Raw genomic sequence first — 25172 nt, forward strand, 5'->3', positions numbered from 1 at the left:
GTACCATGAACACTATGTAGACCTATGTGGCATTCATCCATACCCAGGTTTTGAGTCACAGAGGTTTCAGGTCTTAAACCTTCACCACAGGAGATGAGTAGTGTCAAGCTGTGTTGCAGGAAGTAATGGGCCACTGGACCAAGCTCTGGAAGAGGTGGGGAGTCTCGGATTTTCACAGAGAAGAATGACTTCTTAAGGCATGGGTATCTCCTGATGAGATTGAACTGTTACTGGCTTCTGGGGATTTTAGTTTCCTCCCCACCCCCCAAGGTATTTAGGAATTCAGGGAGTTGTAAACAAGATTTTTGATGTGTTTATGAGTAAAATAGAGGTGTTGCATTCACAAATGACTTTTACTGTGTTACTAATAGAATACTTCCATGGTTGGAAAATGACTTGGATGTCCTGTAGATTTTGAGCATGAAATCTTTTTGGAGGTAAAGAGCAAAGTCAGCCTAATATGGGCATTATGAGTTGAATCATATTTTATTTTCCTTTCAGTCTTTTTCAGTTCTCCCTTTCTTTACTTCTATAGCCTCTTTTATTTCATTTGAAGTTTCCTGTATTGGTTAAGTACTGATAAATGTCTTTCTTTGGGAGATACCACTCCTAGACTATGTCTGCAAATTGTCTTGGTTCTTACTAGGTAATTTCTTTTTCCTTTCTTTATTTTCTGTGATGTTTTCCTCTTTCATCTCTTTTTTTTTTTTTTCCCCCACTGTGAGGACAATCAAGCAGTGGAACAAGATGCTCAAAGAAGTTGTATAGTCTCCATCATTGGAGGTTTTCGAGACCAGACTGGAGTAATCTGAGTAAACGTCAGTAGCCTGGTCTGACACCAGAGTTGACCCTGCTTGAGCAGGAGACTGGACTAGAGACCTCTTGAGGTCCTTCCAACCTGAATTAGTTGATGATTCTATGATCTCAGTTTTCCACAATAAAGCCTTTGGGTTTGGCCTTTTCTTCCTGGGAGTTACATTCAATCATTGTGTTTGTGAAGATGGTAGTATCGTACCAGAGGTTACGTCTGCAGCTTCTAGGAACTGCTCTGCAGCAATAAAAATGCATATCACATGTCAGTTTGTTTGTTTTAAAGGAAAGATAAAGGATAAAAAAGAAAGTCCTAATTTTGTTTTCAGCATTTCATGTTTAAAATACTTAAGTGTTAACTATGTCACTGGTGATTCCTTAAATGATGGAGAGGGGAGAACTTGGGAAGCAAAGATGATCTAGAATATTCAAATTTCCTAAATAATTATTTTAGCAAAAATTGTAACAATGCTAAAAGAATATAACCACTGTTTATCTTAATTTTTAATGTATTTAAATCATGAAAAGATGTGTATACAAGGTTCTAGGCACACTAACATGTAATTAGTGGTACAACAAAATCCCAGCAACATTAAAATAATCACTTAAGCAGCAGGCATGCTGCCAGCCATCTGCCTACAGAGAAGCTCCTTTCCACCCCTGCATCATTCTGGGAAGAATGCCCTCATCCCTTTCTTTAAAACCCTGAAACGTGGGTCTGCAGTGTTCATAGCAGGTTACTGAATGTGGGGTATTTCAGGGAGAGGATGGGTTGCCTGATGGAAATATACTCCCTTTATGGATATATAGCACAGTTTAACAGCTAGATTACTTCAAAAGTTCACTTTGATTATGGGCCACATAACCACCACTTGCTGCCCTAGGATGAGTCTACTGTAGTGTAGTCTGTATGACAATCCTTAAGAGCCCATACCTGACAAAGACCTGCAGCAATGTGCTTAGTAAGGATCATGCTGGAAAAAATACAAGAGCAGTGTTCTGGGATTTGCTTTTGTGGTCTACTCATCTCCAGGTGGAAATTGTGGTGTAGCCCTCCGTGAAAGCAAAGGGGCGGGCAGCAGCAGGTCATTCTTTGAGAGGATTCAGAGAACCCATCCTCTCCCTGAAATACCCCACATTCAGTAACCTGCTATGAACACTGCAGATTACTGTGCATTCGGTTGCCATCATTAAATTTTAGTACTTTATCAACCATTCTGACAGAGTAATATCTAAGCATATATTTAAGTTGCAGGGCTTGGCAAGCTGTCTTGTTGTCCAATCATGCCAACGTCCAGCATGTTGGAGGGAGATTGAGGGTGCTCACCACGCTTGTGCTTTGGTTTCCACTGAAAAGGCTGGTTTCTTGTACTGAGAAGTAGCCGCTTCATGCTTGCATGTGTCCCTCCTTTCAGTATACCTGAAATGTGAGAGTGCACCTGCTCTTTACTACAGAAGTAGCTGAGTACCTTGATCTCTACTTTGTGTGTAAAAGAAGTGGTGTGGTGGGATGTGCCATGTTGTGGTCTAACAGTGCCATTTGGAAAATCATCTTCAGTTGTTTTTTTTCTTTTACTTGACCCAATTTCTTAATTGAAAAATGTTAAAAAGTGCACCAATTCTATTTAAAATTATGAATTTGATTATCTGACTGCATCACAGCACCCTGTATATGCATGTGTAGTTTCTTCAAAATTGTATTTTCTGGATGTTAGAAAACATATAGTAAAAAGGACTTGTGATATGACATTATGTGATAGTAGTGGTAGGCTGTATATCTGGCTTACATGAGATCAGCTTTTGTATGCAATGTGATATTTGATTCCCTCTGCTGAGTAGGTCTGAATTATTTTGTCTAGGTCTGAGAGGAAGAACTCATATTTAAGAAATAAATACTGTGTGAGCATTGTCCTTAGCTGATGGTAAGACAAGACACAGGAGATGTGTTGGGAGCAAAAACCTAAAGTCTGGACACCTGTCTGTTTTCAGACTAGGTGTTCTTACAGCAGCAGCCTTAAGCAATTGTTAAACCTTCTTCACTCTGTGAACCCCAGTCTGGTATTTTTGATCTGGGGTCCTGTTAATAAGTACAAGATGTCACCAGCTGTTCTTTCCTACCTGTATCCAAACGATTTGAAAATATGAATGTAACTGATTTTTAGGATATTTCCTTTAGTATACCTTCTTTGTGAAGAATCCTGTTTGGTTTTAATAAATACTGAAGTTTGGTCAGCTCTTAGCAGTATACTGTGTTCAAAATAATGAAGAGATCTTTTAGGACATTTTATCAGATGCAGTAACAATATCACACAGAACAAATACTGAAGTAAGTTTTTCCTTGAAGCTACTTAGGAGTTAGTAACATTCATAGTGGCATGTGCCATGTGACTGTATCCATTGGAATTGTGTCTTTACCCTTCTAAAATTAATATATCTGTACTGTCATGTATATGACTTGCTCTCTTCAGACATTTTGCTACATGAAAACAAATACTGAAATGCCATTCACCTGTACCTGTACCCAAAAGCGGGGATGGAAGAACATGGGGATGGAGGGAACAGGCAATAGAGAAACAGTGACAATTTGCTAAGAGGGAAAGAAGGCTGTTGGGATGAAAGAATGAGAACTTAACAATTTTCCTATAATGATATAATGCATACTATGGTTAAGAGCCATTTCTTCTCTAGGGTAGCCCATGGTTTGGGTTTTTTTAAAATGTATAATATGGAAATGGTATTTTGTCATCATGCTGTGTGTATGGGTGTTCACGTCCTCTTCCTGTCACCCATTTTAGCTTTCGCAGATAGTAAAAGGTTCAAAGATAATTATTCTCTTGGAAGTGGGAAAAGTTGGAAGGGAACTTGACATTTTCAAAGAAGAGCGAATTGGTGTTGAAGAGAGTGCTTGTAGGTGGCCAGCCCTGGGAGGACCTTCAGGCAGTGCTCACATGATGTCAGGTGACAAAGTCAGTAGGCAGTGAGAAGTATGTTGGAAGCCAGACACTGCTGATTCCAAGGATTTGTCTGGTTTTTAAACTCACTCCATAAGTGGTAGGTAGGACTATCTGCTTTATTTTCCTGTTCATTTTTCTGTGAAGTCATTTTTCAACTGCCTGCTTTTCAACTACCAGAGCATTTATAAGCACGTTTTTCTGACTTTGTGATAGAGATTTCTTGAGCAGATTATGCTGTACACAGTGAGCTTGCATTATAAAACGAGACACGGATTTCTCAGCATTTGATGTGGTGTAGGATCAACTGCTTTTAAAAATTTATCTTTTGATTTTTATAGGAAGTGCAAACTTTCATCTGCAGGAGCGTCTTGTGGTTAGTGTGGATATCACAAACTGAGATTAGATTTTCTTCAGACTTTTTTTTTCCCAAGTGCACCGTGGGTCTTAAGTTCACCAACTATTGTGCTAGCATACTTTCATTTTAGCAGAAGCTGCAAATTTAGTGGGTGGTGGTGGTTGCTGAACATGCCTGAAAGTTCAGGGAGAGAGAGAAGAAAAGGCTGCCCAAATGGATCTGAAGGGGTTCAGTGTGTGAGTAATTTTCCATTTGGTTTTCTTCCTTTATTTTGTCTTTGCTTCTAAAAGTAAAGGAGAGATTTAAAAGCAAGGATATTACATTCCTCCCTGAGAAGATTGACACCTGTGCTGTGGATTTTCATTCTACTGTAAAAAAAATACTCCAGAGAAATGGGAAGTGGATGTAGCCCCAAAACTCCATGGTATTTTACTGTCTCAAAATCTGTTTCTGCCCTGCACCCAATATTTCTTAAAAACTCTGGAGCTAGAAATATATCCTAGAGAATGTATTAAGCTTTTCATGTTAATAACAGGTTGTGATCAAAGAAAGTCCTAATGCTGTTTGTTGGAATCAATGCGGGAACTGCAGGGGTGGATTTCTGGTTGGAGTTAGGGAGGACTACAGCCTACCCATTAGCACAGCTTGGTGTGGTGCTCACTGCGTGTCACATGCTGGAAGGAGTTCCTGCACAGCTCCCTTCCTCCTCTTCATCTTTCAGCTGGTTCCCCCTTGCAGAAACAGGTGAAAAAGGATTGTAGTCCAAGAGTTAAAATTCTTTACACACACGGCAGAGTCCTGAGGCTGCACTGGGCTTTGTGTTGCTCTACAGTAACACACATATGTAAAAGCCTGTGTGTTCCCTGGAAAAATAATAGTGAGAACAACAAAAAATTGCATAAAAGCTTGAGTGCTATACTTTGAATAATCTTGCTAAAGACCATTTCCAGAAGGTTCTTGGCTTGTCATCTTTGTTCTGCATCTTTTTGTGGGCATTTCTGCTCATTTCAAGTAGTGAAGTTCTTATATTCCATAAACATTTCCTCTGTTCCACTGGATTTATATGCATGGTGATTTGTTTATTCAAGGCCACCTCTTAAAAATAAGAATTCTGATCTCTTTAGTCAAACATTAAGTAGTGAAATGAATCCATTAAATTATTGTGTCTAAAGGTCACAATATTTTCTGTACCCAGATCAATTAAAAAAAAAAAGGCACTGGGTAAAAGGGTGAATGGGAGTTTCATTAGAAGGATATGGCTGATCTTCCTATACAGCAGATGTGCAAATAAGGAATACTGAGAAAAGCATAATGGTAATTATCTACTTTCTTCCCCAAATGGACATAGCTTGTTATTTGGAGTGTCATTGGCTTTTCAGTGTTTCATATCCTGGGCCTCTTCTCATCATCATTGATTGTACTTAACTTATTGATTCTCTGTTTACTGGTACGTATTTTCTTAGAGTTTACTAGGAGCACGGTCATAGCCATTACCAGAAATGGTAAACATAAAATTATTATTTTGTTAATTCACTGATTAGCTTTTGAGTAATAGTTTCCAAAGGAACATATTTGCAAGAAACATTTTAGAAAGTGTGGTTTTGTTTTTTTCCTAAGATCTTGAGAAATGCAGCTCCCAAGACATTGCAGTAAACTTTTTATCACTGTGCCAAATGTAGCCATTTTAAGGCTTCATGACCTCAAAAAGTACACCAACATCTCTGAGGCTTCAAGCATTTCTAGTTATGCCTTGGTCCAAGTAGAGAAAATAGGTCAATACATTAGGCTTAGAAATACATAGGAGAAAGCAGGAAAAATAGCTAAAGAGGAGGAAGTAGTGAATTCAGTTACAAGAAAGAAGTTGGAGCATGAAGCTTGACCATGATAATTAAGAGAACATACAACCTGTATGGGTATTATTTCAGTCTTCATTTATTAGAGAGACTATTAATTTATAATGTTCAATTTACAATATTTGTATATTTTTAGTGACAACTTGCCAGTTTCACTTGTACTAAGATTGCTGTGACTGACCATCCAATACTAATAAAGGTGTCAGAAGTTGTCCCTTATTTTGTCCCTTTATATAATTTCTGTTTATTTTAAAAAATCAATTACTGCATAATGTCACCTCCTCCAGCTGGGACCATCAGTCCAAGACCTTGACCTTGTTGCTTTATGGTCTATATAAAGATAGACCAATGGTTCAGACTTTTTTTTTAAATATTAGACAGCAGATAAGAGATAGGTGCATATAGGCAGGAAAACACAAGGTTGTACTGGCGGAACAGTCATCATGATTGGCAGTTTTAGTTTACTGGCAGATATGAAAGAAGGTACTGAAAAACCTTTGTAGAAGCCTGCGGGGAACTCACATACAGAGCTCATCATGTATGGAGAGACACCATAGGAGAAACCAGAAAAGCACTTTCCTGAAAATGTAGCAAAGGAATTACAGAGACAGGAGTTGACCTCTTAAATCTGGAAGAGAGAAAATAGACAGAGTAGGAGTAGACTTCAAGGGACTTGGAAGAAGATGAATAGGTTGTTTGCCGTAACAGCTGAAAGAGACAGCCAAGGATGCATAGGTGCATAGTGTCTGGACATGAAACAGCAGTCTGTGGTTGAAAAGGCCAGATGAGACCAAGCACATGGGAACTTCAGCAATCCTGAGCCCACTGTTTTCTCCAGCTAATTGAGGACAACGTTTCTTGCATTCATGTTACAGTCATCATTGTGATACTTGGGCCTGTAATTACCAGGGCCTGTAGTGACAGGACAAGGGGGCAACAGTGTTAAACTGAAAGAGGGAAGATTTAGGTTGCGCGTAAGGGAAGAAATTCTTTACGATGAAGATGGTGAGAATCTGGAACAGGTTGCTCAGAGAAGTTGCGGATGCCCCATCATTGGAAGTGTTCAAAGTCAGGTTGGATGGGACTTTGAGCAACCTGATCTAGTGAAAGATGTTCCTACTCCTGGCAGGTGGGTTGAATTAGGTGATCTTTAAATGTTCCTTCCAAACCTAAACCATTCTATAATTCTATTTTATACTGGTTTTGACAAACTTTTCAAAAGTGTAGTGTCACCTACAAACCATGCTTAGTCCAGAGTGAAGGTCCAGAATAAGGTCTCAAGATCTTGCTTTCTCCTTCCTCCTCACTTTCCTGAAAAAAAATCCCTAGGGGATTGTATTTCATGAGTGACAGAATTGTATTTCATGGGCAGACTGTTACTCCTTGAGAGAGTGTATCTTCTTCATCTCTTTGGATTTATTTAGACTCTGGGATCCATGAACTGTGTCTGTGGCAAAGTCAATAATAAGATTTAACCCACCTTCCTGCTGTTGTGGTGCATCTGCTAGTTGTGGCTCACATTGCTGAGCATACAGAAGGCTCTGTCAGTGCCGCCCATGCAGGAATGTCCAGACTTGGCCTGACCTTGTGGAAACAACACATTTTCCCCAGTGCTTCCATGTGCCCACACAAGCCCCAGAGACAGCTGACTGTCTGGCTATTGGATAATTGCTAAGATTTAAAAAAAGTATTAGAAGAATACATGTTAGTAGTAATATATAGCAAAAAGCTCTTCTGATTTCAGTAAAGAACATTGTCTGTTGGCTGCTTAACATCGCCTATTTGCCTTTTTCGTGTTGGGCTTTATCTTAGCCTAGCGTAATAAATGGAAATGTCACCATTAAATTAAATGGCTCCAGGTCAAATCCATCCAGTGATTACTCTGGGTTTAAGTTCACAGCAATAGCATTCTTTGCATAGCAATACAAATTTTCTGCCCATGTTGCTAAGTTTCTGGTAATCGTTTGCGTTGCATACCATTGTAAATTTTTGTAAACTAACGAGAGTCATGTCAGTGATTTATATAGGCAAAGCTTTTTAATAAAATGAGGATCCTGTTAATCAGTAAGGACAAAAGCAGTCTGTGTGAAAACAAAGTGCTTTAGGTTATTTGTAAAACTGTTCAAAATGCATTATAAAGTGGTTTTAGTGAATTAATGTCTTCTCTTTTTTTCTCCTCAAGGAGGTTTCATGATTATAGATAACAACAGTTAACTTCAGGATGCTGAAAAGGAAACAAAGCTCAAGGGTGGAAGCCCAGCCAGTTACAGATTTCGGTCCAGATGAATCTTTGTCAGACAATGCAGATATTCTGTGGATTAACAAACCAGTAGGTATCTCCTTCCATTGTTAATAATTTTAAGTTACATGTAACCTGTGTTACTGAAATATGACTTCCACAAAAGATTCTGAAATAGATGTCAGAAACAAGTATTGAGCTATGGTTGCTAATCCACCAGTTCATTTTTTGCAAAAAGTCCAAAACTACGTGAAAAGGTTTCTTTTGGTTGTTGCAAATGGATGGGGATCATCAAGCAGTGTTTGCCAACCAGTTCATCTACTGATTGTTTTTTTAAACAGCCATCCTTTCAATGTCTCTGGTTCCTAACATATTTATTGAAATTAGAAGTTAAGTTTGTAGAATGAGCTTTTGAAAAGGATGTTAAAAGGAGCATTTCATTGCTAAGGTGGTAGCCAGCAGTGGGCACTTTTGATTTTCAGATTTCTCCTTTTACATCACTTATGAATATAAAAGTTTATTTTGGCTGGTTATTTTGAAATACAGCTCATGTTTTTCTGGTATCTTTTAACTTACAATTTGCCCTAAGAAATATAGATAGGTGTAAAAGTTTCTGACAACTTAAAACTGGGGAAAGCTTCATTGGAAGTGGAGTTATTAATAGAACATGCAGTATTAAGAAAATGCCTTTACCATGTAAATATGGTTATTATGATTAACTTATTTATTTAGCAGTCGGTGTACATCCAGGATTCCTGTATTTTGAATGATTCGTGTTTTTGCAGAGAAGGCATTTTTGCATTTCTCTTAAAGTAGCGTATAAATTTTTAGTTTGTAGAAGCAGAAGGTCAAATATTCTGAAATAATACACATTGGCATTACATTCATTTAATGGAACTCTCATCTCATTTGCAGTAGAGATGCTGGATCCCCTCCATTTTGCTGCTGAGTTTTAACACCTAAATCATTTACAAGACAACACCCATATATTAATTCATGCTAAAGAATCTTAAGTATAATTGTATTGACTGCTGTAATAAGCTCAAAATGTCACTGCAGAAATATATGCTGGGTTATTTACCTGTATTTCTCCATACACAGTACACGTTTTTTCGATGGAATAATTTTTTTCTTGTCATGCTGATAGACTAGTTGTATACTGCTTAGCGTGTATAATACCAACATTTTACTGTGGCAAATAGTTTTTATATCAGCCACACTTTAATATTTATGTTAATTTTTTCAGTTGAAACAAGGTTTGAAACAGTAGGTGTTAAACGGACATAGGAGATCATTCATCAGCTTCCTTCCACCTCCAAATTATTAATTCGGTCTCAGAGTATGCAAATGATAGAGCTGTTCAATTAAGGTCAAATATCATTACACTTAGGTGCACGTACAGTCAGTACTAAATTAGGTGAGTGTTCTTAATTCTTTTTGATGTCAAAAGGTCTGAGGTGGTGTAAATGAGTGTAGAATTTTTCCCCAGATGAAAAATTGCTATAAATACACTTTAGTTAGGTGGGTTTTGTTTGGAGAATTTTTTTCTTGCTGAAGTGTCTTTTTTTTTTTTCTTCTTGTTTTGATAGATATGACTTTACCATCTTTGATTTATTACACTTGTCTGGCTTCAAGATGTTTCAATGGTGTTTTGATTTAAAAGAAAAAAAATCCAACCTTAAACCCCCGTATTGATACATTCTGCTAATTCATTAGACCTCCCACTGTGACTGGCACTGAATATCAGTGTTATTAATAATGATTGTGGTGAGACCGAGACCTACGTTGTCATAGAAATGAACTGTTCTCTTATAGCAGCAGAACTTGGTTGGAACAAAAGTGAATCCTGATGTTTAGAAGCATCTTTCTGTGACACAGTCTCTTTTATATTTATTATTTTCATAAATGGAAGGATGCTTTTAATCCCTGTGCCTCTCACTTAATTTTTGGAATTGTAAACTGATTTAAAAATCAGTTCATCTAAATATGGAACTAAAATTTTCCACAGATATTTTCTTTTAATATATTCACCCAATTTATAACATCAACTAATTCCACTTATTGTCTGCACATAGATGTGACAAGTTGTCATTTGAAAGGAAATTGGATTACAAAAGCCAAAAAGTAGAAATGATAGAGTCCTAATTCTCAGTTTTCTGGCTCTTAATTCTTGGTTTCTGAATTATACAACCTCCCAAATTAACTAATATCTCTCTCTATATATATAAAACTAAAAGTCGGGAGTGCTTATTATTGGATGAAGATCTTTAATATGTGGATCATGATGTAAAAGAAAAACGCAAATGTGCGTTTACAAAAAGTGCCGGTACAAGTTATGGAGGCTAAATAACTGAGCTTTTTTTGAACATCAAAGCAATCTTTCAATGTCTTGTTTTTTTTTTTTTTCCAGTGGGTACACTCTTTACTACGAATCTGTGCCATCATCAGTGTTATTTCCGTTTGTATGAACACTCCAAAGACCTTCGAGCATTATCCTCCTCTCCAGTATGTGACATTTGCTCTTGATACTCTGTTGATGTTTCTTTACACTGCAGAGATGATAGCAAAAATGCATATCCGTGGGATTGTTAAGGTAAGCGTTTAAACAGTATTCTACATGTGCTTAGGAAAGTGATCTGAATATATGCTGGTGACATTTGATCGTTGTTTTTTAACTTCTCAGCTCTTTTTGATATGATTGTTTTTAACTGCAGGCAACACCACGGTGTATAAACTGAAAAGAGACTGACAAAGATGCAGCTTTACTGCATATTTAATCCCACCCAAAATATAATACCAACATTCATAATAATGGTTTCCTACTGAGAAACAGATAGTTTCATTGGATTAATATAAAGAATGGAAGGAAAAATAAGCTACATATACATCAGCAAGAATATTTTGGAAGTGTCTAGAGATCCATATATGGACTTAGAACTTTGATTTTCATTTCAGAAGGTTGGATGTGGTGTTGTGTGGTTCCTTTATTTAAGTAAGAATATATGTCTTACTGTGAGCTAAATGAGAACGTTATCTTGCTTTACTGAATTTTTTCCTTAATATAATGCATGTTGGTAAACAAATGCTTCTGTTATCATATGTTTACTGTTGTTGCTGGACTAATTTGTATAAGTAGATATGATATTGGAGAATGTAAAACTGCAGAATTTTTCAGTAATCATCATTTTGTAGCATTATTTTACTGATTGTTTCCAATCTTCTACAAAAAGATACAAATTCAGCTTACATATAGAAAATCTATCTGCAGACCTTATTGACAATACAATTATGTCACTATTGCACAGAGTAGCTAATCAGCATGTTATACTTTGCTTTCACTCCTGAAAGGTCTGGTAACTCCAGAGACATCTGAGGTTTTACTTAGCTCTTCGATTTGTTCTGAGTTGGCACATAACATTTTTTGTTCACTGCCAAACGAAGCTATTATGTCATCATACTTACTGAATATTAATAGTAAAAGTTAAAAGTATCATTAATATTAACATTTAGAACATTACTGAAATAAGATGATTCTGAGAAAATCTTCATCTGTTGCATAAGGCCAGAGTAATCCGTTGTGAAGTGCTATTTCTGGCCGCTACTTGTACTCTCTTATTCAGAGATGTCCATTAAGCAGGTGAAGATGAGGACACAGGATCATGAATGAGGAATTAGTGAGCAGCGTGCACATTTGAACAGTGTAGGAGTAACAAATTACTGTTTTAACCAGAACAGACAGTAAAGAAATAGACACACAGGTATCAATGCATAGAGAGGGAGGGGTGGCCAGCAGTATGACTTCTGTACAAAGCTTGATTTCTCAACCTTTGTGTATGGAAATACCAACTTCACTCACAGTCGACACCTAGGGGCTATGAATAATATTCTGCTTCATATTCTAATGTCTTTCACTGGGTTGTTTAAATTTGTAGGAATAGAATAGAATAGAATAGAATAGAATAGAATAGAATAGAATAGAATAGAATAGAATAGAATAGAATAGAATAGAATAGAATAGAATGGTTGGAAGCGACCTACAATGATAATGTAGTCCAACTGCCTGACCAGTTTGTTAAAACATGTTATTTAGGGCATTGTCCAAATGCCTCTTAAACACTGACAGGCTTGGGGGATTGACCACCTCTCTAGGAAGCCTGTTGCAGTGCCTGACCACACTTTCAGTAAAGAAATGCTTCCTATCGTCCAGTCCAAACCTCCCCTGGCACAGCTTTGAACCATTCCCATGTGTCCTATCACTGGGTACCAGCGAGAAGAGATCAGCACCTCCCTCTCCATCCCCCCCTCAGGAAGCTGTAGAGAGCAATGAGGTCACCCCTCAGCCTGCTTCTTTCCAAACTAGACAAACCCAGAGTCCTCAGCTGCTCCTCATAGCATGAACTTACCTTACATCATCATATGATGAACTTGTCTTTGAAGTATGTCTGATGAGTCTGTCCACACAGAATCAACAGATGTCTGGAGTTGGTTCCATTGCCTTAATTCATGTTATACATGTGCAGATGGCAATGCAGATTATTTCATTTGCACACTGACATTTTACTCTTCGTTTATTAGATAAAAATACCGTAGGCATAACTACTGTTATGCAAAGAGAGATTGTTTAGTAGAAGTTGGCTGCATTTACCGTGTGAACAACTGAGGATTTGCTTACAGCTTAATGTCATGTAGCATTCATCAGTGAATACAGTTACACTGGAATGAAGTGCCTTCATTGACACTGTCATGGTGTCATAGAATGACTTAGACTGGCAGGGACGTCCAGAAGTCATCTAGTCTGACCTGCTGCCCCAAGCAGGTCCAGTTAGATGAAGTTGCCCATGACTTGTGTTGTCCAGGTGAATCTCACTCCTCCAAGGATGAAGATTCCACAAGCTCTCTAGACAGCCTGCTCCAGTGCTTGACCAACCCCATGCAAAATTTTTTTTCCTAATACTTAATCAGAATTTTCCATGTTCCAACTTGTGTTCCTTGTAGCTTTTCTTACCACTGTGTAATTCCAAGAAGAGTTTGACTCCATCTTCTCTGTATCCTCTGATTAGGTAGTTGTAGACAGCAACAAGGTCCCCCCTTTGCCTTGTCTGCTGAAGGCTGAACAGACCCGTCTCTCACCCTTTCCTGCTATGTCATGTGCTCCAGCTCTCTGACCTTTTTGGTGGCCCTCTGCTCGCTCCATTATGTCTGTGTCCTTGTACTGGGGAGCCCAGAACTGCACTCAGTGCAGAATTAGGCTTGTGGATGTGGTCTCACAGTTATTGAATAAAGGGAAAGGATGGCTTCACTGGGCCTGGTGGCTACACAGTATTCATGTGAATAAGAGAACTGTAGGACAAGGATATGGACTTGTGTCATGTATAGCAACTTTCGTAAAACTGTTAGAACTGGATTGGCCTTTTTTTCAGCTGTTAAATCAGAGCTTTTTGAATATGTTATCAAATTGGTTTTCTGAATGCTAATCAATAAATAATCCTTTTTTGGTGAACTATTTGACTTAGTCTTTGGATTATTACTCTAGGGAAAATATTGGTTAAATATTACAATGCTGCCAAGAACATAATGATCCATGGACTTACAAAGACAGTGGCAATCAAAGGAAAATAAGTCACTGTTTAGAAACCTGTTAGCATTTATTAAAGATGTTTGTATATGAAACATCCTCATATAAGGAAATTTGTTTATGAACTGCTGTCCTAATTTAGGTACATTCAAGACTTTTAGTGAATGTAGGATCAATGAATGTATTGCCATATGGTTCTACTGAACTTTACCATAAATCAGTATTTCTGTAAAGGCCTTAGGAATTGAAATGCTAATTAACTTTTGAACCATGATTAATGCAAAATTTTAGTCCAGAGAGAAACCTAATTTATGGAGGAGGCAGGCACCATCCACTGAAGTTCCAATTAATAACAATGTAAGTATAGCTGAGCTAAGAAGATTTTGAAAATGTTAAGTCATGTCTAATTAACACCTTCTGAGGATGAGAAATTTACTTCTTTTGGTTCCCAGGGATTTTTAGAAAAGGAAAGTAGTTTCTGAAAATCCTAGCCTTTTGTCTGTAAAAAGTTTCCCTTTTCCCTGTGTAAACTAAGTGACAAAGCGATACATCCAAGTGTTTTGTCACCCCAGAAAGAAAGTTAACCTGAACTGTTGCTGTGACATTGTGCCTTTTATTACTCATGTTTCCTTCTGAATAATTGTTGCTGTGCTAGTAAAATCTATTCAGAATTTGGGCTGCCTATGCCTTGTGAGTGTTGGTGGTTGCTTGTTCCATTTGCAGACAATACAGAGGACTCTTTCAATTACAAGCACACTGCTCACGTAGATATCCACCACCTACAAAGAAAGCAGACACTGATGTGTTTAGACAAGGAGCACAAAATACAAATAGTAAAGAAACCAGAAGGTGACAGAAAAGGATATATCTACTACAGGGTCTGAGATCCTTTTGTTTTCAAAACAATACACTGATATTCATTATTATTGCTATCATACACTGTTTGCTTCTGATAGGTGTTATAATAGATTGACTCTTCTGGAAGAATTGAAATGGGTATAAATGTGCAGTGTAACGGATTATATTCAATACAATGTTGGCTGGCCGCATTATATAAAATGTACGTTCAAACAGTAAGACAACTTGATAGAGCTCACTGTGAAATGACAGAGAGCTCAGGAAAATACTGTGTACACAGTATTAAATCTTTATCAAATAGATTAAGTCAGTAAATATATAATACCACTGACTAGAGAATGACTTTCATGAATACTATCTGGCTTCCAACTGAAGAGTTCGATGACATTAAAAGTTAGGTGTTAATTACTTCATCAAGCAGGTTATTCAAGTAGTTATAAGAGGAACTGTCATGGGTTACTGTTTTGAATTATGTTAAACCAATTCTGTTTTTATAAGCAATTAATTTTGAATATTAATTTCAGTCATGAAAATATGCTGTAATAAGCACAGCAATATTTTAATACTATTTTTTAAAAGTATTGCATTTGTAGATGTGCAAGTTTTCATAGATATTTTTTCTGCAACATTTCTATGTAGATCACACATTTTAATGATTTCAAAGCATTGCAAATTCTGTTCTCTGAGTAGCACATGAATTAATGGATGATGTGACATAGACACATCAATATTTTTGTAAGAATAGCTTATGAAGCATGTTAGCAGATGTCTACTAAATTGTGTTACAGACACATCTTAAAAAGACCTAATGTTTTAGAAATTAAAAATTCTGATCTCTTTAAAAGTAATTGAAAAAAAATTTAAAAGATTAATGGTAAATATCACAGATTTTTTACACATTAAAAAACCTGTGGAGTGTGTAAAATAAAAAAGGCCATTTTAATAAAATGGTAAATGAGGTTCTTTTAATGTTACTACGTGCATATTATTTCTTTGTCTTGGACCTAGAAATATTAAATACAAAGTACAGCTCTACTTCAGGGGTGATTGAACTTGACTTTGACTTGTTAGAACATCAAAACATGGTATGTTGGGAAAGGCTGCATGCTGACACAAATTTTACATGACATTTAATGACACCAGAATAGTGGGGATTTTAGGAATATTTTGAGTGAAATCAAACTTAATTTTTAATTGTTTTTGTCAATAGAGTATGAACGATAGCCATCACTGTTGTGAGCTTAAGTCTCCCAGTCCTAACATGATGTCCAATCTGATCATTCATTCAGTTCAGTGAATAATTCAGGGGTGTTTCAAGAGATTACTTAATTTAATTTTATTTTTTCTCTCATGTAAGTTGGAAATGCATTAACTTAGACCATCTTCATGGTGTAATGTTTTCCCCAGCTGTACTTAGGTATGTCTGCTCAGCAGATACAGGCTCAGTCATAGCATCCTGAAACACAAAGCTCCAGTGGTACCAGGGTGGCTGAGTAGCACAACATAGTATCAGTGATTTAGTAGAAGTCAGGCATCTCTTTTACGTTGGTACAGTGAACAGCGATGGGTTTGTTGTCAACTAGACTCTCACAGTTCCTTGGCAACCACTTTTTTATGCTCTAAGTAATATTTTATTAGGTCAGAAATACTCTGTGTTACTTGGGAGTTTATCAGGAAACATGTAATAAGGTGATTGTCAGAATACCTGGAGTATGAAGATTTGCAGACATAGGCAAAAGTCTAGGTAAGTGACTAACCTCTGATTCACTGGGATCGTAAAACTGGAACTTCTGCATTTTGCTGGAAATTACCTTTATTTTACTGCCTGCTACTGGTGATTTATAATTGAGTAAAGAATCTAAAAGTTTTAACATTGTGTGCAAGTATAATATACTTCTTTGGTTTTGTGAGTGAAATTGTGGCCTTCTAAGAAATAAATGCAATTTCGGCCACCACAGTACACCACCTTGTACCAATGTATAAAATGTAATAAATTTAGTGCAATGGTAAAAGTTACTGAATTCAATTTGACATTGATATTTTCATGATCTCTTCATTTCAGAAATCCACTTTCTTCAACTGATCCTAGATTTGTTTGCATGCTCCTTATTTCTCAGGATGTAAATAGAGTTCAGTGACTCTTTGGTTCTGATTTCTTTCATGTCTCAGGCTCCTCGGTCAGAAAGAGCTCTGCTGTAATCAGCCGCCTCAAGGAAGTATTAAGTCTGTTTAAATGAAAGCGGATCAATCTCCATTGTATCTTGAATAAGATTTAAACTGGTCTCCCAATTACTTGCAGTTTATGTCTGCTGCATAACTTACTGATTGATTGGCAGACTTCTGAGAACACCGTGAATAAACTGATGTTTGTGTCTGTTGAAATACTTTATGAGTCAACTTGTAACCTCACTGCCAAGACTTGCAGTCCCTCAGAATCAAAGCTCACATTTACTTTCCCACTCATATGTCACTTATGAACATGACGTATGTGCTTGACATAGGTCTGTTCATTGAATCAAGGAGTTTCCAAAATTATTTCCTCACTGAGAAAAGAAGGTGGTGTGGAATTAGAGAAATGAAAGATAACTCTCAAGCCTAAAACAGATGTAATATTAGATGAGCATCAGACTTCTGAAAGAAAGCAGGGACTCTAACTTGTGATGGAAGTACCTCGTATTTCTTTTAATCAGTGTGATGCAAAAATTACATTCTACTTTATAATAAGGTGTCTGCCGAAGGTCATCTCACATGGGTATGAGCAAGGTAAGGATACCTTACTTTAAAGGTATCTTATCTTTATTAGAAGTTTTTACTTTCAGCGTTGGTACTAGGAGGTGGAGTAAGGAGGTAGAGAAATATTCCAGGTAAATTGTTTGCATTAGACACAATTGCACTGGTGGCATTATATATAATAAAATAAACAAAGAGGAAAATGTGCCAAAATCTGAGAAACCTCCAGGAAACTGTGTCCATTATATGAAAGAATTCACATCCACTACAAAAAAAAGGAACCAAGTAACAGATGTCTCAGGTGAAAATTCAGCCTTTAGGGCATGAGAGATGAATGGATATTGTTGCACTCCATGGACACTTGTCAGGGTATATGAAATTATCTTCATTACACTGCATTCTCATTGCGGCTTCTAATCACAGTCATGATGGTATTAGAAAACCTACATTGAAATGATGTTGTGAAAAGGAGGTTGGTTTATGCTGTTCCTCTGTTAAAAGAGTAGTACTGTAAAATAAAAAGTGTGAAAGTTCTGTTTCCTGTCTGTTAAAAAAGCCTAGCTGACACTTATTTTAGTATCATCATGCTGAAAATTAGAAATTTTTTTATATAGCACAAGTAGTGCACTGAATTTAATAGAAATGTCTTTCTTTTCACTGTGCAGTTGTGACACATGTCAGCTAACAAAGGAGATTATACAAAGTCAGAAGTAATGGTCCTTGACATTTCCCCCATTGTTAAATCAGCTACATTCACAGCAAAACTTTTGTACTAACTGAAGTAGTTGCGAGTGGATTTGTCAGAGTATTTCAGTAGCACTGAGCGCTATTCACTGACTTCAGTACTCCTGGAAGGGGCTGACGTGAATGGTTGCACCGTGAACTTTCAGCACTCTTGGTGAATTCATGCAGGAACCAAACCAAAGCTTAATCTTCTACCAGTGCAGTCACAGATGGATGGGAGCTGGTACCTTTGCTTCTGTCTAGTACTAAAGGCCAGATGACTTAGTTAACTGAAATCAGTGGCTTTCAGCATGTTGCGTGTTCCCAGGCAGCATTAGCCCTGTGCGGAGAGCACATTTTCCTCCTCGTTTTTCTGGTAGGTGCTTTGGTTGCTGTGGTTGCTGTCTGTCTGCTCAAGAGGAGAGACTCGAAGATGGAGCAGGCTGGAGCCTTACGTGAGCCATGTGGGCTTAACTCTGTACATTCAGTTCTCTGCCAATATAAGGAACTTTCCACCTGGAGTGCAAGCAGTGTGAGGTGGAGACGGGGTTTTTATGCTGTAATGAAATACTCTGGTTGCCATGATCTAAACTGGGGTCTGCAGCTGTTTCCAGTGGCAGCTGATGTCCGTTTGTATATTCTGACACTTTTTTATCTTTAGTTACACAAAAAAGATTTTTGGGCCTAAAATAGAAACACTTTTGGTAGGATTCATCAACACTGATTTGAGGGTCTGCAGTTGTCTCTAAATAGTCATTTCTGTCTAAAGTAGGCTCTTCCAAAAGGTAATTTATCTGGCCTGTTTTTCCTCACTGACTGAAAGGGAAGCTTAAGGTATCCAGTCTGGCACCTAGCCTTTAGGTATCTCACAGACAGCAATTACTCTAACTTGTTATTACAGATTTGTTGTCAGTGGACAGGTGGGCCCTACGGAAAGTATACAGACAACTGGATGCCAGCTTCTTCTTTAACACTTATGGCATTAACTCATTTATGCTTAAATGAGTTTCTTCCATAATCATCCCAATTCAGAAGTTAGTCTTGAGTTGTGGATTACAGAACTGTTGTTTATTGTACCTTATTAGATGTACCTGTTTTGCCTTCTTTTCTGTACCTTTAATATTAAACATTCCACCTTCATCTAACGAGAGTGGAGAAATTACAAAATGAGTTTAATCCTTCTGATAAATGATGGAAATATTTTTTGAATTGCAATGAAACACTGTGAGCTGACTCACCAGCTTTTAGTAGTTTTGTCAAGGGAGTTTCTACTGCGTTACAGACTGAAAACGGAAGATGGAGATTCTGAAATTACTGTGCTCCGTGACTTTAGATATGCTGTATATCCCATGGCATATAAATGAGTTAAGGATCAGGAAGTTGTGTTGTTTTCAAAGGTCAGGTAGTAAAACAGAATATGTGGCTCCTATCATCCTGTGTCGTCATGCTCTGATGTGCTCATGATCCCTGCAGGTGAAAGCTCTATCTTGGGGTGTGCAAGTCACAAACAGGAGCGAGAAGCTTGACCTTGAGGGCAGGAGCATAACCAGCAGGATCAGTGGCAAGGATGATAAAATGACAAGATGCTTTGACTAAACAGGGTGTAATTATGTGGAGGGAAACAAAAAGAGAAAGCTACTTACCTGTGGTAGTAAAAAGCTCACAGAGCAAACAGGAAAAAAGACCCAGTTGACTTAAGATTTGAGGTTCCCCTTTGACTCTACTTCTTGGGATTATAAGGTGAAACTCATTTGTCCTTATGACAGATTATTTTGCATATCTATATTTAAAAATTAGAATGCTATGTATAATGCTATTGGAAACCTAGGTATGTAGTGCAGGTCCCATGCTATTCTGTGTTGGCAAAAAGTATATTATCTCAAATTGTCTTAAAATTTAACTTGAAAAATACTGGGGTATTTTGGTGTTGGCGGCTGTGATTGATAGTTTTAAATGTTATTTCATAACAAACAGTAATGATATTTGTTGTATGAATAAGACAGTCTATGAAAGTTGATTCTTCTGTCTCACCTTTTTCCTTTGTTTTTCTGTTGCTGTTTTGCTAAGTGTGTATGTCCATCGCAAGGACATCTGTTCCCAGCCTATTGGGATCATGTTGCTAGTGAAATGCTCTGATGTTGTTTCCAGTCACAGGAAATTAAAAAAATTAAAACTGATTATCATGAAGAAAACGAATATGAAGTTGCCTACAGCATGCTGCTAGTTGGGTGTTACTGCCTGTGGGCCAGAGAAGGTTAGAGACCGTGGCACTAGAATATACGCACTTGTTTCTATGGTTACTTGTGCCTGGTTTTGTTGGAGTGTTTATTACAGGAAAGTAATGACTCATATTACACAGTGGGGCTTTTTGCACCATTTTTGCATTAGAGTATTAGAAAATCAAAGGCATTTAAATTACTTAGTGAACTTACCTAGGCAGTATTTCTAAACCGAAAATGGTAATTTTTCTAACCAGTCAATGGGTCATAGAAGTTTCTAGTGAGAAGTTATTTTGGGGCATGGATTGAAGTATGAGTCCATATAATACTTAGTGATTTACCATGATGACCAAAATTCAACCTTAAAGTTGCTGAGAAAAAATATACAACATACTGACTTTCATAATTTATTTAGAAATTACTCTTTAATTATACAGACCAATTATATGAATAAAACTTTACTTTTCGGTAATGTTAATTTTTTCCCCTTTCTAATAGCACTTTCAAGGGTTACTTTACTGTTTTTCTTCATGGAAGCAGCTATTACTGAGGGATATTTTTAATGTATCACTTCATGTCAGGCCAAAATGATGCATATACTGGGATAGCAGTGAATTGGATAACATGTTATGTATTCAGGTAGGATGAGAGAGAACTTCATCCCTAATGTGCCATTCTGTATTGAAACTTGCATTTTCAGGGAAGTCTGCTATAATTGAACAATATATTTTTTTATTTTATTTTATTTTATTTTATTTTATTTTATTTTATTTTATTTTATGCCCATGTTGTCTCCTCTTTTAATTTGAGAGAATAAAACAAGACATCAAATATGAAAAAATCTTAATGACATCCAAGTCCCTGTGGAAGGAAATAAGAACAGTTTTGTGCAGCTGTATTTTCATGAAAATGATGAAATTTATGTGGGATTTTTAAGGCAGTAAGCTGAATGTAAAATTTCATTTCGGAGTATTGTGTCCTCCACCACTAATAGTGTTGCTTTCTTACGGCTATACTGGGATTGTTGTTTCAATAAAATTTTCCTGGTCTCTGTAGTATAAAATGGATTCTCCAGCTTTTAATAATGCTAATTACCGAATAATAAAATCCTCTTTCTGAAAAGTGCCTCCTTCTAATATCTATTCCAGCTTTCATTGTTGTGGCTTTTTTATGTTGAAGGAGAACTGTGAATGATGATCACAAATCTGAGTTTTGTCATGTTAGATGAGACTTTTTGCAGTCAAATCTACCTATACAATCTCCGGGCAATATTTGATGCTTCAGAGTGAAGGCTTTCACCTTGAATCATTTGGATCCAAATCTGCCCATTGCATCCACCACAAACACTGGAGGTGGGAGGGGGGGGGGGCGGAATACTGCTGGATAAAGCGCAGCAGCATTTAACACACATCACCTCCTCAAGACTGCAGAGTGCTTCCAGATGTGAGCAGACATCCATGCCTGTGGATCTAGATGTAGAACTGGAGTCAACCCCAAGGGACTGGCATCTTGAGGAGATTGTCTTAGAGGCATACAACCAGAGAAAAGTCTGGGTTGGAAGGCACCTATGGAGATGGTCTGGACCAACCTCTTACTCAAAGCAGGGTCTTAATTTGCTTATCCAGGGTCCTATCAAGCTGAGTCTTGAATAATTCCAGCAAAGGAGATGCTAGCACTTCTCTGGGCAATGTGTTCCAATATTTACTTGTTCTCATGGTGAAGATTCTTTTCCTGTGCACTTCCTGGAAACAGTGGGTGCTGTTCCAGGTAGGGGGATCCTATTAATCTGCCTCCTGATCAGCCATTTTTAGATTTGATGAACCTGTGAGACATCCAAGGGAGCCGAGTCAGATAGTAAATCAGTACTTGTGGCACTGAATACAGTTGGCTAATAAGCAGATGGAGAGGGAAATGAAATTCAGCTTTTCAGTGTAGTAACCCATAAAATCTCTCTGCAGGGCATGTTGGCATCCAGCTGCAGTGGTAAAGCAGTGTATCAAGAAAGCAATGTAGTACACCAGTGACGCTCTCTTCCCTACATGTTCTGTAGCCACACCTACTGCTGGGTGTTGATAAGAAGGCATCTGTCCTCTATTGACTATGTATGAAGGCTGTGCCTGCAGCTCTGAATAGTGGACAATCTGAATTAATTTCACTCAGCTGAATTGAGATGCTCTACAGTGATTTGGCTGATATGGGAGGTGTGTTGAGGCATTTCCATCATTTTGTGGAAGTGGTTATTCCCATTGATACATTTTGTACTTGAGGAAGGGAGTGTTGTGTATGTTTTCATGTTTGTTTCTGTTTTGTTTTTAAATTTTCTTCAACAGTTTAGGTTTAAAATACCATTTTTTATAACTCTCCCAATTCCCCCCCCCCCCCCCCCCCTTATTTTGCAACAAACACTGTTAACAGAAATTTTAGCAAGTAAATGGTCCTTGTTTGTCTGTTTGAAAGTCTTGATTCATACTTCATGGCCAGGATTGTTTCTTCCTTTACAGGCTTTTTGGTGGTCTTTTATTTCTTTCTGTTAGACACAGCAGATGAGATGGTGAATACTATAGTTTTAAAATCTCCTATTACAATATGAAACATGAAATTGGTGAAGTTAATTTCCTAAATTAACAAAAATCTAGTGTGCCTAAAAAATACATTTGTGGCTGTTCTTTAATGAATGAAATAGCCTCACGTCTTCATTGGTAATTCGTAAAATAATCTGAAGATCTCAACAAGTTCACTTAAAAATCTGGGGGTTTTTTTAGTTACTGCAAATGAGGAAATAGCAGTTCTATAGTGTTTATAGCTTTTTTGTAATGATAGATAGGAACTGTGTGTGTTATGTGTCTGTAACATGCATGGAATCACCCTGTAATCCAAAGGACCAGCAAGAGCTGTGTTTCATTTTTTTAATTCTAAATAGAGTAACTTTGTTTTGTGTGCTGTAACATCAAGTGATTTTTCCAACATTTTTCTAGCATAGACTACAAGATTACTTTAAATACTACATTACATATTATGACAAAGATAAATTATGCACTATGTTATGTGTTACTTGGAAGCATCTGATGATGGAGCAGTTCAGTACAATACATGAATAGTTACAAATTGAACTTGTTTAACTCAGTGATGATAAAGTGATATTACACCCACTATAACCGTTTAGAGTTAAGCTTCACACAGCAATTCTAATTCCATTGGCTGTTACAAATCAATTGCTGTTATATGAATATATTTTAAATAAGTTCCTTCACTGTGAATGAAGACACTTTATAAGAAGAAGACATACAGAAATGAAGAAGCTCTGTGTGTGTCCCCCATTGTTTCTTTTTTCCCAAATACAGAATTTAAAAAAAAAATAAAATGTTGGTTCATTTTGAAGTGATACTATCACTGTTGTAAAGGGTTAACTTGGAGATGACCACCCATTTTAAAATATGCTGGTTTTTCTTTGGTTATTAACATGGTCTTAGCTAAGCAAGCCACAATTTCCTTCGTTTCCTGCTTGGATCATCATTTTACAGTTACAGAAGTACTTTGCATTAAAAGATGGCTAGTATGTAATTTGCTGGTTGTTGGGTAATAAAATGCTTCAGGTTGAATTTTTTTATGTCACACAGTAGAAGATGGAGTTTAAGTAGGTAGCGTGGCTGAGAGTCATCCGTCTGTCTGAGGTCCCACTTCAGTCAGTCCCCAGGGCAGCTGAGGAGTTGCAAAGCTCTGAAGAAGGAAGAAGGGGGCTCATGTTTGACACATGAGCACATATGAGAAATAGTTTTATTTTGGGGAAACAGAAGGGGAGAATTGAGAACAGAAGTCAGAGGCAGCTTGTCTTCTTGATTAGGCTGTATCTTTTCATTCTCTTTGCTGTATGAGGAAAATGTTGAAAGTATTTGACAGGCTGGGAGCCTGACTGGATTGTCCACATCATTCTGCTACTAAACAGACCTGTAAGCTGAGGTTTTTAAGGAAATAGGGAAAGTTTGAAGTTGAGCCAGAAACATAAGGGATGTATGTGTATGTGTGACCAGGTAGGAGACACACACCCTCTGTGTGTGTATGTATATCTTCATCTGCATTTGCAGGGGGAGAGAGAGATTAGGCAAGGTGCTCCCTTGAGGTCTGATTTCATTTTCTGTCTGACTCCCACCTCCATGCCCTGCAGTGTTTGTGTGGAGTAAAGAAGGGAGGGAGGGAGGGTGAGTCTTGCTTCCCTAACTCAGCTGTCCCCTCTTCTAGCTTGCTTTTTTTGTGTTAGAATGAGCATAGCGGAGGGGGAAAAAATTATACTCCCAGATTCTGATTCCCTTTATTCCTTATGTTTCCTCCTGTGCATTTATGCTGCTCCTAAAATGCCTGTAAATGTCAGCTTCCACCCTTAGCTTACTTGTAGTGCTACACAAAGTAGACCACAGGGTGATTTGAAGAATTTGCTAGAGTTGTTTATGTACTTTATTTACCACTACCACATGCAGGATCTAGTGACCATGATAGAAAAGCAAAGTAGCTGGTTGTTACTGAGCTTGCTGGTCTCTTCACATTTGTACCATCTTTCAGCTATCCCATTTGTCAGAGACTGTGAGGAAAAGTGTGAGACAGACAGACCCAAGACTACAGGACTCCTTTCCAGAGCAGATGATGATACATCTCATTACTCAGAGCAAATGTCTTATCACTTCTTTTATTTAGCTTTCCTACAGAGACAGTTGAAAAGAGATGGGAGGGAAGGATTCAGAGAACAGGTTGTAGTCAGGGATGAGAGAGAAAAATAAATTCCTGGAGGCAAGCAGGGAGGCAGAGGAGGCTTTTCACTTGCAGAGATCCCAAGATGTTCCTGAGATGTTAAGAGATAAGCAGGA

General features: G+C 37.5%; 1 protein-coding gene across 1 annotated transcript in view; it reads left to right on the plus strand.

Annotated features, from left to right (window-relative positions):
• Window positions 1-25172, plus strand: part of NALCN (sodium leak channel, non-selective) — a 251122-nt gene that overhangs the window by 1538 nt on the left and 224412 nt on the right. The window contains exons 3-4 of the mRNA XM_074859339.1: window positions 8155-8301; window positions 10622-10804. Of these exons, the coding sequence (XP_074715440.1) occupies window positions 8194-8301; window positions 10622-10804 (291 nt within the window). The 5' untranslated portion in view covers window positions 8155-8193. The remainder of the gene's footprint in view (window positions 1-8154; window positions 8302-10621; window positions 10805-25172) is intronic.

Source organism: Strix uralensis, chromosome 2 (genome assembly GCF_047716275.1).
Source record: "Strix uralensis isolate ZFMK-TIS-50842 chromosome 2, bStrUra1, whole genome shotgun sequence".
NCBI classification, from domain to species: Eukaryota; Metazoa; Chordata; class Aves; order Strigiformes; family Strigidae; genus Strix; species Strix uralensis.